The 13,661-nt window shown below is 37.9% G+C and overlaps 1 protein-coding gene across 2 annotated transcripts in view; it reads left to right on the top strand.

The window, feature by feature from the left end:
- RPS6KA2 (ribosomal protein S6 kinase A2) overlaps window positions 1–13,661 on the top strand; it is a 547,475-nt gene that overhangs the window by 74,694 nt on the left and 459,120 nt on the right. Inside the window, exons 1-2 of one of the 2 annotated variants that reach the window (XM_078155048.1) lie at window positions 4,709–4,798; window positions 4,896–4,946. The exons of the other annotated variant lie outside the window; for it this stretch is intronic. Coding sequence (XP_078011174.1) covers window positions 4,754–4,798; window positions 4,896–4,946 — 96 coding nt within the window. The 5' untranslated portion in view covers window positions 4,709–4,753. Of the gene's footprint in view, window positions 1–4,708; window positions 4,799–4,895; window positions 4,947–13,661 lie in introns of those variants that run through there. 2 annotated transcript variants of the gene reach the window in all.

Consider the following 13,661-nt stretch of genomic DNA (forward strand, 5'->3'; position numbering starts at 1 on the left):
CTATCAAGCTGAGAGAGATGGTAGGTCACATTTCTATAGCAAGGTCTATGAGCTCAAAATACTTAATTTGAACTAGTGCCCTACATCAGTAGCTAGTCATCTTTTGTGAATTAAAAAAAAAATTTTCCCAAGAATTTCGAGCTTTTTGTAGAGAGAGTGAATAGTGACCTATTAATTGTGGCAAAATTGTTTTGTTTTGTAGCATAATTGAACTGGAACTTTTGCAGTATTAAAAAATCAAAATAATGATTAATACAAAGAATTGACTAAAGAAAGTCTGATCAGTCAGGCTTAAAATTCACAACTGGATGGCTCTTACTTTCTCCATTGTCATATAACTGATTCTTTAACTGTCATTTATATTTTACTCATTTTTCTCTAGAATAAACATGAATAATCCTGCTAGATCCCCTCTGTGTCTTTCATAGCAATACACAAAGAAATCATTTATAGATGTTGATTTTTCTCCCTTATAGTGGGCTGTTTCTGCTCCCCTTTCTACAGGTACTTTTCTCACCCCCAATCCAAAATCCCCACAAATACCCTTCTCTGTCTTCCTTAAGCTGCTAGACTGCTGCTCCCTCTCCCTTTTCCCAAGAAGCCTTGGTTTGAAGAATTGACTCTGAATAATAAGCAGCCCTAAAGATCTAACTTCTTTCTGTCATATTGACAAAGGAAGAGAAGGAAGGTGGTGTGAGGAATTAGAAGAAGAGAAATCAATGCTTCCATCCATCTCCACATCCACCAGCTCTGGGTTGGGATTTGCCCTGAGAAGAATCAGAGAAGAAAGGGAGAAAACAGGACTCTGGGCTGTGTCACTTATGTAGCTCTCCTTGTATGCCTATACCACTATGGGGGAATCACTTAAACTCTCAGCTTCATTTTCTTGATCTGTAAAATACCAGAGGAAAGAGGCTGCTGGGGTGGATAATACTTGCAATGTGAGAAGTGCAGGGATGGAATGAACTTCCAGAGTGGAGAGATTTCCCGTCTTGGAAAGGTAGAGAATATCTGTGCATTCTGGGGGTTAGAGGGAAGGGCATCACACACATATTTTGTATTTTCTGATAAGTTGTCACCCCAAATGGAATGCTCTTTGAGAGCAGGGACAGTTTCATTTTTGTCTTTATATTTTCAATACCTAACACAGTGCCTGGAACATAGAAGGCACATAATAAATGTTTGTTGATTGATTACATGGGATTCATGATTCATCCCATCACCCTCTCCTAAGGACCCGATAAGAGGCAAGCTTCTAGAGGAAAACGAAGTACCAATATACCCTTACTCATTGTATGACATGGGAGATGCTGGCAAAGGACTGCCCCACATCAAAGAAGGCATTGTGCTTTATGTGGAAGCAGAATTGCAGTAGCTCAAAAGAAACATGAGATGCACAGATTTAGAGACATCTCTACTCCAAATGTGCACATAGACTATTTGTGCCTGACCTGCATTCTGAGCTCATATTAGTCTGATCAGCCATAGTTGGGCACACTGTACCTTGACTCCAACATAGTGATGTCACTTTGGTCCTCTTCGAGAATGAAGGAAAACAACCCATCTGTGTAGCATCTTTGAAGTTCTCATTTGCTTACTGCATGTTTAATGGTTGTCCCAAAACATAGAAAATGGAGTCCCTATAGTTAAGGAGCTTAAAATCCCATTGGGAAAACAAGAGAAGTTCAAAGATATTCTATGTACTAGGTTCATAGGGTTCTAAGAAATGGAAAAGGTATCAGACTGTTTCTCCTATTCTCTAACATTTAGCAGCAAAATTCCCTCTAAATGTGTAGTCATGTGATAAATATTATCTTTGTACTACTAAAAGGTGAAAAAAAACCTCATATCTACTACTCACAAGGTTTATTAAAGGATATAAATTATTGAATGTTTGATATATGCACACATGCAAATGCTTAAAAATGTGCTAAGGCTTTTTTGATGTCCTATACAAACATATATATTTACATATGCATATATATGTATATATGTGGAATGTGATTTGAGGAGGGATGGCTCTTATACATAGAAAAAACTTTACCTCTGACGTCATTCCTTATTAGTAAAGCACCTGATCTTCAAGTGTTCTTGGAAATTCAAGAGGGAGCATGTGGCTGAGTTTGTAGACAATTTTTTTTTTATGCGACAATCTTTTTTCTTAGTCATGATTAGTCGTTGAGTCAACACAGCCTTGGAAAATACTTAAGACCTTCTGTGGCCCCAGATATAGGTAGGGTATCTATTGTCTGGTAGGAAACCTATAATGTATGGATTCTCATAATTAATCTAAAGATGATATATAATAAATTACACTAAAAAAGTAGTGCTATCTGAAGATGTCTGCTCAATTGGGCTACCAAAAAATATCTAGAGGGTGACCTTGACAGAAGCTACTGTTATCTTGGGGGTGGGGATAGCCTTTTGCAGAAGTTAAAAGGGAAGAAAAAAAGAAAACTTTTGAACTTTTGGCATGCAAACTTATGAGGCAACAAGTGGTTATACTTCAGAAGTAACTATTAACATGCAAGCAAGAAAATATTAAATAAGCCATACTTAATTCGGACATTTCTTTCATTTAGGAAAGAGTTTTCCAAAATGGAGTAGGGGGTGTATTTGCAGTTTCAATAGGAAAAAAAAAAACCAACAGCTATAGCAGCAACAACAATGATAATAGTACTAGCTTGATCCATTGCTTAGCTTTACTTCTGTAGTTAGCAATTCATACTTCAGTAGCGCCTAAAACCGTGAACTGGGTCATAACAGTCAACATATAGCATCAGCTTAGAAAAAAATCCACACACAATCCCTGTGGACAAACTGTACGCCGCTTGTGAAGGGCCACAAAGCAAGGAAATTATCAGTGTTAAACAGGGGAAGGCATCTCGGAAGCGAGCTTATATTAGGTCACAAATAGCTTCATAAAAATCATGAAAAAAATAATCCTCAAGAACATTGGTAGCACCTTGCTTTTCAAAGGGGAGTGTCAAATGATTACCCTATACAAACCAGTTCCCTCTTCCCTGGCAACCACTCCTTTGTTTGTGTGTTATTTCCTTCCATCCTAAAGAGGAGGCTAGGAGGCAGCTAGGTGGCGCAGTGGATTAAGTTCTGGGCCTGGAGTCAGGAGATGAGCTCAACTATGGCCTTAGATACTTACTAGCTGTGCGTTCCTCGGAAAGTCACTTCACTTATGTCTGCCTCAGTTTCCTTATCTGTAAAATGGGGATAATAATAGCAACTACTTCCCTTGGTACAAAGACAAATGAGATGTTTGTAAAAAGCACCTAGCATAGTGCCTAGCGCATAGTAGGTGTTTAATAAACGCCTGTTCCCTCCCTTCCACATCCGACTGTAATCTCCTTGAGGTCTAGAACTATTTATCTTTTTGTGTTTATACCAGCTGGACTTAGTTCAGCGCCTGGGAAATAATAAATACTTGATGCTTTTTCTTCCTCTGGTCCCTCCCTGTTTCTCTGTCTCCCTCTGTCCTTTTCTTCCTTCCTTCCTTCCTTTCATTAATTCACTCATTCATCTGAGATCATGTCTCAGACGCAAAAGCCCTGGACTCTTTTTCTCCCATAATCATATCAGGTGGTGAGCGGGGTCCAAAGCCAGGTAACACAATTGATTCCTGCTATCTGTGATAGCAGGAGAGAGCATGGAGGTATAACAGGAAATAAACAAAATACAGGAAGCAGGAGGGAGATGTTGGAGAAGTAAAGGCCGTAGGTAATAACAGAAACGACAAGTTTAATCCCTAAATAAATGGATTTGGAGGGCTTTTAGGACTTTTGTTCAGTCATTTTTTCAGTTGCGTCAGACTCTTTGTGATCCCATTTGGGATTTTCTTGGCAAAGATACTGGAGTGGCTTGTTGTTTCCTTCTCCTGCTCATTTTATAGAGGAGGAAACTGAGGCAAACAGAATTAAGTGATTTGCCTAGAATCACATAGTAAGTGTCTGAGGCAAGATTTGAACTCAGGAAGATAATTCTTCATGACTCCAGGCCCAGCTCTCTACCCACTGTGCCACCTAGGACTTAGGTTAGATTATTTTTATACTCAGAGAACTTATTTTTTATTGCATGGATACATAAACTAAAAGATAAATCAAAAACCATATTATAGCCTCAACCTTGTGAATTCATAGAATGATAGGATTTTAAAGCTGGTAGGAGGCTTAGAAATCATATAGTCCAATTAGAACATCAAAAAAAAAATTACCTATCCAAGTTTCATTTCTCCTTTGGTGGAGATGCTAGTGTAGAATGGAATTACCAAAAGAGGCATGGGAAGGGAAGAGGAGAATGAACAATCTACTTCTGGACCTGTACAATTTCAAGTCGCATTTTATTGGTTTCTAAGTTTGAGTGAGTGGAATGAATAGAATGTCATTAGTAGACCGTTAGAATACTTACAGATAATTTGAAATGCTTTCCTTTCTGTTGTAACTATATCTCCTAATATCCATATAATTAATAGTAGGCTAAGACATTTCCCTTCTTCATAGGGAAACATTAATTCAGACCTATAATTGATAAAACGAGGTGATCATTAACACATTTTGCTGATTGAAAGTTAAATAAGGCACCTTGTTTTTCGGTTGAGTTTTGAGGCCGGTGCTACAAGCATTCATCACTTCCTTTGGTTGATCTTAAAAGTTGCATCAAAGTCGGCAAGTTCCTTTCATTTCATTTGAACTGAAGGGTTCGTGTGAACAGTTGAGAGAAACTCTCCACATTATTTGAAAACATGTGGAGATTTTTTTTGTTTAGAAACACCAGACGTAGTGGCCTGGTAAGTACTCTCTTCCATTTTTTCAGTAAGCGGTCCATGACATTATATCATGATCTATAGTTTAAAGGTATTTACCTATAACTTTCAACTTTAACAGGGCAGACATGGATTGACCTTTCCTGAGACAAAATTAGCTACACCAGTGGAGGTAAGAAAAAACAGAGGGGGCTGCTTTTTTTTCCATGCTGGTATGAGTTCATGTGTTCTTTGGATGGGCTGCATGTAAGGGTGATTTCTTCTTTGATCTTGTCACTTACTGGTCCAAACGTAAACAGCAGGGCAAGCTTTTGAATTCCCTTGATGCAGGGGTAAGGAACCTGCAGCCTCAAGGCCACATGTGGCCCTCTAGGTCCTCAAGTGTGGCCCTTTGACTGAATCCAAACTTCACAGAACAAAGCCCCTTAACAAAAGGATTTGTTCTGTAAAACTTGGACTCAGTCAGAAGGACACACCCAAGGACCTAGAAGGCCACATGTGGCCTTGAGGCTGCAGGTTCCCCACCCCTAGACCCCATGCAATAAAAGCTAAATTAATTGACTTTCTTTTCAGTCCCTTAATACCACAAGTTGTGTAATAACGTCTTTGTACGGTAGAGGTCTGCCTTGTTTGCAAAACAGAAATTTTCCCTTCTGGTAAGCTTTGAGGTTCTAAGTTTCATCTTTCAGAATCTTTCTTTGTCATAGAAGGTTAAGAGATAAGCCCCTTCTGTTGCAATATCCTTTATCGCCCTGTTGTGTTTTGCTTAAAATAATTAGAAACTTAACACAGCACAGAGACAAAACAACAGCAAACAGGAATCCAGGCTGTGTTACAATGATCCCACTGGCATTTCTGGCTATAAGACATTCTTCATTGTTTGATTGATAGATAAATGTAAAACCAAGGGTCTTCATTATTGATAGTCAAATTGACAAGCATTTATTAAATATCTGGCAGGGGTGACGAACCTGCAACCTCAAGGCCACATGTGGCCTTCTGGGTCCTTGGGTGCAGCCTTTCAGCTGAGTCTGAGTTTTACAAAAGAAATCCTTTTATTAAGGATTTATTTATTCTGTGAAGTTTGGATTTAGTCAAAGGGCCACACTTGAGGACCTGGAGGGCCACATGTGGCCTTGAGGCCACAGGTTCCCACCCTTGTCTAGGTTCTAGGCACTGTACTAAATGATGGGGGTACAGAGAAAGTACCTACTCTCAAGGGAGGGCCAACATGTAAACGATAATGTACCAACAGGAATATATTGTTGTTCAGTTGTGTCCAGCTCATGAGCCCATTTGGGGTTTTCTTGGCAAAGATGCTGAAGTGGTTTGCCATTTCCTTCTCCAGCTCATTTTACAGAAAACTAAGGCGAAAAAGGCTAAGTGACCTGCCCAGGGTTACACAGCTAGTAAATCTCTGAGACCAGATATGCACTCAGGGAGGAGTCTTCCTGACGCCAAGCCTGGTACTCTATCCACTGTGCCAACCACCTGCCCAAGAATATATACAGGCTAATTTTGGAGTAATCTCAGAGGGAAGGCACTAAAATTAAGGGGAATGGGAAAGGACTTTTTGTAGATAAATTTTAAACGATGTTAAGTAAGAATGCTAAAATTTGGACTCTGCTGACTTCCTCTGAGAAATAGCTATAATATCGGTTATTTTAATTCAGAAAGAGATTTCCTAAAAATAATAGCTAATACTTAGATAGTGCTATAAGTTTATATTTCATTTAATCCTGACAATAACCCTGGGAGGTAGATGTTATTATTATCCCCAATTTACAGTTGAGGAAAGTGAGGTAGGCAAAAGTAAAGTGACTTGTTCAGGCACATAGCTAGTAAGTGTCTGAATCGGGTTTTTTAACTCACATCATCCTGATTGCAAGTCCAGCACTTTATACACCACATGTGGCTGGCTGGGTTTTGTTTTGTTTTGTTTTGTTTTGTTTTTGAAGAACCACATACTGTCATAGATTTAGAGCTAGAAGAGTCCTTAAAAGTCTTATAGCCCAATCCTTTCCTTTTACGGATAAGGAAACTGAGGCCCAGAACAGTGGAGTGACTTCCCAAAGCCAAATAGACATAATTAGTGCCCGAGCTGGGCTTCAAACCAAGGTCTAGGATCTTTGACACCAAAGCCAGCTTTCTTTTTTCTATATTATATTTCTCCTCTTTCAAAGAAGACATCTGTAGAGCAGACCTTTTTAATTCATTTTTCCTTCCTCAGAAAAAAATAGCTCCTAACACAGTAGAATTCTATGTGGTAATGATTGTGTAGTACAATAGAGTGGTGCTCAAAGTCTTGAAATCATTAGTATCTGATTCTCCACTGTGGTTATTACATAGATTAAATAGGGCTGTGTCCACAAGAATCACATGAGGGATCTGAACTTTAAAAAAATGGAACCTTCGATGCAGAGTTTTGTCGTTTTATGCATAGCATTACCCAACTTTGGGCCTGTAATCAGGCTTTTTCCTCTGCTTCTGCTTTTTGATGATAGCCTAATTCGATTATCAGACAAAAGAAGATGAACTTTTGGACTATTTGGCAATGTCCTACTAGCTCTCAAAAGATCAGAAAAGATATTAAAAGGAAAAAATATCTTTTTACATAATAATAGCCCTGTGGAAGTAGTAGGGGAAAAAATGGGCCTCAGAAAATCAGAGATGAGGGATAAACTACTTAGCCAATTTCAGTGCCCTAGTCAGTTCTTTCTAGGTCACTAGCTAACGTGAGGTCTCTGGCACATGCGTGTGTGTGTGTGTGTGTGTGTGTGTGTGTGTGTGTGTGTGTGTGTATGTATAGGAGGGGAAGCAAATAATAGTTGCCATGTTCACTGTCTCGTTAAAGTTGCATGTGGCATGGAGGCCGCAGATCACTACACTGACATCATCGATGTCAGTCAATGCTGACATCAGTCAGGAAGTCACACTGGTGTGACTGATGTTTATCACCTCGTGTTATTCTTTAATTTTAAAAATATTTTATTACAGTACTATGGCCTTAGGCATTAAGTCCACACTAGAAATTAAATCCTAAATAATAGTCTCTTCTTTGATTTATTCAAATTCTCCTCATTATCTTGTATGAGTTACAGTTCTGTATTGCTTTTTATTATCAGATATCTTTTTATATTCCAATTTGTATCTAACTATGTAGATAAAATCCTCAGCTTCACTATCAAGTATGAGCAGAAAGTTGTGTGTGGGGGCAGCTAGATGGCACAGTAGATAGAACACCAGCCCTGAAGTCAGGAGGACCTGAGTTCAAATCTGGCCTCAGACTAAACACTTGACACTTACTAGCTGTGTGACTCTGGGCAAGTCACTTCACCCCAATTTCCAAAATAAAAAATGTTGTGTGTGGCTTTTTTGTAACTCTTGTTGTTAGATACATACTGAAACGTGTTTTATTACCATTCTATACTCAAGAGAACATAATCTTCTAATTTTGAATGAGTACAAACAGTTTTTATAGAAACAGCCACGTGAGAATAGGTTTTGTTTGTTTGTTTTTGCCTTTCTTTGTATCCCTAGCACTTAGCACAGTGCCTGGCACATAGTAGCTGCTATGTAAATGCTAGCCATAATTATTACTCCCCATACATGACAGTCCATCTCTCACTTCTGCATCTCTGCCTAAGTCATTCTGTGTTGTTTTTTTTTAATGTGATCTTGATGTTTTTGTTTTTGTTTTTTGGGTGAGGCGATCAGGGTTAAGTGACTTGCCCAGGGTCACACAGCTAATAAGTGTTACGTGTCTGAGGCCGGATTTGAACTCAGAACCTTCTGACTCCAAGGCTGGTGCTCAATCCACTGTGCCACCTAGTTGCCCCCTTTTAATATGATCTTTATTTTATTTTATTTTGTTTTGTTTTTTCAATTTTTGTTTTTTGGTGACTTTTTTTTAAGTAATCCCCAAATTCCTCTTCTTCCTTCAAAGCATAGCTCAGGTGTTACCTCATATATGAAGCCTTTCCTGGTTTCCTTCATGATTAGTTTACTTTCTCTAGTGAAATTACATCATGTTCATTTGTGTATACTTTGTGTGTACTTCTGCACATGTTATGTTTCTCTGGAGGATGCAAACTACTCAAAGCAGGCAGAACTGTAGCTAGCTATTTTGGCAGCTGGACCTTGGGAAAGTAGCATGAAGCATGGCCTAAAACTTTTTTTCTTTGAATAACAAATTTATTTGAGTATGAGGAGACGCTAAAATACACAGCTTTGGCGAGGAGGTGGGGAGAGGGGCGGTAGAAGGGAAGAGAAAGAACTATTGGGCCCCCGTTCTCTGTGGGCAGGTTCCCAGGACACTGGAAGGCTATTACTGGGTGCTGAGGGATTAGGATGCGATCACTGGAAGGACACCCTCTGATATCTTCCTATTGAAACTAATTATTCTTGCTAAGAAGGTGCTGAGATCATTTGCTGATACATTGCTTCTGGATGGAGAAGGCTACTAGCCTTCCTATAAATTTTGGTAGTAAGGCCAACACCTGGATGCCCAGCTGGGAATTCTTAGTTTTCTCTTTGTGTCCTCAGAACATAGCATAGGACAGTAGGTACTTAATGTTCTTGAACTGAATTAAATTGAATCCAGAATACAAGAGCAAAAGGTAAAAATATGAATGAGTTCATATGGAATCTTTTTTTTTTTTAGTTTCCCACTATTCACTTGATCACAATGACAAAGAGAAGGTTTTAAAATTTTTTTTGGTTTCTGTTTCTACTTTTTTTTTTCCCCTTCATTGAAACTTACAAGTACACAGATTAAGCTCCTTTATCTTAAGCCTAGGGCAAATGTTTTACAAGCAAGTAAGGGAATTACAGGGCTTTCAATTAAATATCCTGACAGGTTTTGCAATGGAGGCATAAGCAGGTGCTACTCCATTAACCTTGGGTTAAAGGATTTATGATATTTTACTGGAAATGTCATGAAATTGCTGATATAGCCATTAGCTGACTTTCTTTCACATCACCTAATAAAACCTGTAAGTATATTTAATAGCTAACTGGATTTCCTATTTCCCCAGGACTAGTTCCTCTTTTATTTATTGGGTACTGTACTAAGAAACAAAAGAAAAGGGAGACAGAGGAAATAAACCTTCCCACATGAAGAATATATATATAGACTCTGTGTGTGTGTGTGTATACATATGTATACATATACACATTTGTTGTTCAGTTGTTTTGGTTGTGTCTGACTTTTTGTGACCCCATCTGGGGTTTTCTTGGCAAAGATACTGGATTGGTTTGCCATTTCCTTCTCTAGCTCATTTTACAGATGAGGAAACTGAGGCAAACAGGGTTAAGTGGCTTGCCCAGGGTCACATGGCTAGTAAATGTCTCAGGTCAGATTTGAACTCATGAAGATGAGTCTTCTTGACTCCAGGCCCAGTACTCTATCCACTGTGTCACCTAACTGCCCTTACATATGCATATATATATATCTAGTATTTATGTAGTAGTATATACTTTTTGAAGTGCTTTACATATGATTCATATGTATAATATGCTTCACATATAATAATATTCCATATATTTTATATATATATATATATATATGTAATGTTTTACATATGCCATATGTATAATACGATTTTCATATAATCTGATCCTCACAACAGCACTGGGGAGTAGGGGCTATTATTATGCCCATTTTACAGATGAGGAAACTGAGGCAGGCAGCGATTAAGTGACTAGTCCAGGGTCATATAGCAAGCGTCTGAAGCAGGATTCAAATTCATGTTTTCTTAACCTCAAACCCAGGTGTCTATCCACTATGTCACCTACCTATATAACTCCGTGTATGGGTGTGTGTATGTGTATGTGCATGTCTGTCTTTCTAGGGATTCATCATTAACCAGCATAGGAAAAAAGAAGAAATAGTTACTACCAGTCTGTGAAACTTGGACTTTCTCCTGTTTTTCCCTAGTTCCTCTGCACCCCACACCTTACATCCCTTGGAGTACGCTTGCGGTTTAGATGTGAGAAGAAGCTAGTAACATTAGTAACATTTGAACGCAGACTTAGGGTCAAAGACTATAAATTTTAGCTCTATTATTTACTACAATGGTAAACTGGGGCAAATCACATTAACCTCTCTGGTTTTCAATTTTCTCATCTATGATGAGTAATCAAATATTCCTAGACCTCTATGGTGTCATCAAACCCTAAATCATGTGGTCCCTATAAAAGCCTTTCATATGATCCTCACCTCAGATACAGCTATCTCTATGAATCTTTCCCTGATTCTTAGCAGAAAGTGTTTATGCCTCCTCCAATGATCTCAGAAAACTTTTTCTGGATCTCTCTTTCGCTTGTATCCCTCCCTACCTTGTATTCTATTTATCTATGTACCTATTGCATCCACTCTGTATAGAATGTAAGTTCTCTGAGGACAGGGACTATATCACTTTTTATTTTTGTATTCCCTCCACCTAGCTCACAGAAGGTACTTAAGAGGTATTTATTGAATTAAATTGAATGAAAACTCTTATCATTTTTCGATGACATACACGTGTCATTTGATGGGGGTTCATAATGTGATTTTGTGCATGTTCCATTCTAAAGCACGGAGACTTTTGAAAATCTTTAAAATTATAATTTTAATGCTTTCTCTAAAGAATTTTGCATTTGAATATTGCAAAGCAATTTTATGTCAATTCTGAAAGAACTGATATGACGCCTACTCACATGGGTGTCATTTAGTTGATACCATCCTGGTTCAGCACTGTATACAGTGGGAATTCAAATAAATGTTAACTGGTTGTCCTCAATTCCCATCCCCTATGTCTAGTTTCATGAGCAATTTACATAGTGAAGTCTTAAGCTTTTCATTGCCTCTCCTTCACTCTAACTCTATGGTCTAGTTCAGTTACTATAATTCCTAGTCCTAGTTAGAAAACTGGTGATGTGGGTGTCTACAGGTGTCCTCATCATGCTTTCTGTACCTTTGTTTCACAAGTTCTCCTCGAACATCCGCTTAGTAAGTGAAAGGTATTAATCTACATATTAGATTTTTGGAGAAAAACTGGTCTTGTGGTACACTCGGGTAATACTTTATAACTTATGAGATTTTTTTAGATCCTTAGTAATGAGCCCTTATTGCTTAGGGTCCAAGGTGAGCTTAATGTATAGTAAATTTCCCTTTGAGTGAATAGTCTTATAGAGATCTCCCAATGTGCTATTTTACAGGTGGAAAAGTAGAGTTACAGTCTTTGACAAAGCATAAAGAATAGAGCTTCAATGGTCGTGTCCTGACCATGAGAGCATGCAATATTCTTACTGAAGAATATTGTTTAGTTTGTATGAAGATAATTCAGGCCTGAATTAGGCTAAATCTTAGAACCACATTCTTTCTGTTGTTATAAAGAGAGAAGAATCTATTGAATGGATGATGAATGAATGAATATACTTTGTGTTAACACAAGCTGTGTAGTGGTGGAAAGGGTATGATAATTGAGCACTATAGAGTTTATTTGTTTGTCTTTCGGTTCATTTTCCTTTGTGAAAGTATTAGCTTTTCTTTCGTGGATCCATGAATTAACAAGAAAAATGGCTTGATTTCCACCATAGTTGATATTTCTGAAAATAAATTTAAAAAGCAAGACTACATTGTCATAGTAGAAAGAATAATAGATTAGGGCTGGTCAAATGAAGTAATAATCATTTATTAAACACTGTGCTAAGTACTTGGGGATGAAAAGAAAGTTCCCCACCTGCAAGGAGCTCAAAGTCTATTGGGGGAGACAACATGCAAACAATTAAGTTCAAACTAGATAGATACAAGATAAATCAGTGAGAGGCAAGGCACTAAGATTAAGGAGGTTGGAGAAAGGTTTCTTTTTCCTTAGCTTTTTCTTAATTATTCAATGCAATTATGTTAATCAGTCAACTATAATTTATTAAATGCCTATTATATCCCAGGTACAGTGGGAATACAGAGAAAGCAAAAAACTGGTCTCAAGGACCTTATTGTCTAATGGGAAGACAACATTTAAACAACTATGTTCAAACAAGATATAGACAGGATGAATTGGGGTTAGCTTTAGAGGAGAGCATTCCATCCATGGAAGACAGACACAGCAGCAAATGGAGTATCTTGTGCAAGGAAGAGCAAGAAGGCTAGTGTTATATTGCAGTTTATGTAGACCCACGGTGGGTGACTGAATTGAAATGTAAATAAGGAAAAGTTTAGAGTCAGTTTTTTTTTTGTTTTTGTTGTTGTGTTTCACTTTGAGCTGCTTAGATGCCCTAATTAACCCTTCTGTTCTGACCTAATTAATACTAAAGAGATCACTGCTTCCTCGTGAACTATTTCCTCAATGATAAGGGTCCGAATCCCTGATAGCATAGGCTCTAGTTTTCACTTAAGTAATCTTCAATTAGTAAATGAGTTAATAATAATTTAGTAAGGAAGGTAAATAGAATGATGACAGCCTCATAATTATTTCCAATGACCAAGGGAACATTTCTTTAAATTTGTGATTTATTTGTAGACTTTCTCAAATCACATGGTATTTCCAGCCACTGATAACCTTGAAAGATTGAAAAAGAATTTGTTATTTCATATCTACATCGAGGTCCCCCTACTGTTTACAAACAAGGGCAAATACCCGGATCAAATAATTTTTCCTAACTTTTCAATATACTTATATGATCTTTTCTTACATAATTTCACCCTTATGCCTGGAATATTTTCTCTTAAAGCTCAGTAAGCTATCCTTTCCCCTTATTTAAAAACTAGACTCAATCCCTAATCTCATGCTATTTCTCTTAATGCTTCCCTGAGGGCAGAGGTCCTTGAGTCTTTGAACATTTCCCCCCCACACACACCTTTCCACCCTCCTAAGAGCCCATTAACTAAAGCGGGAATAATTAT

Source organism: Phascolarctos cinereus, unplaced genomic scaffold (assembly GCF_003287225.1).
Source record: "Phascolarctos cinereus isolate Bilbo 61053 unplaced genomic scaffold, phaCin_HiC Scaffold_5;HRSCAF=322, whole genome shotgun sequence".
Classification (NCBI taxonomy): domain Eukaryota; kingdom Metazoa; phylum Chordata; class Mammalia; order Diprotodontia; family Phascolarctidae; genus Phascolarctos; species Phascolarctos cinereus.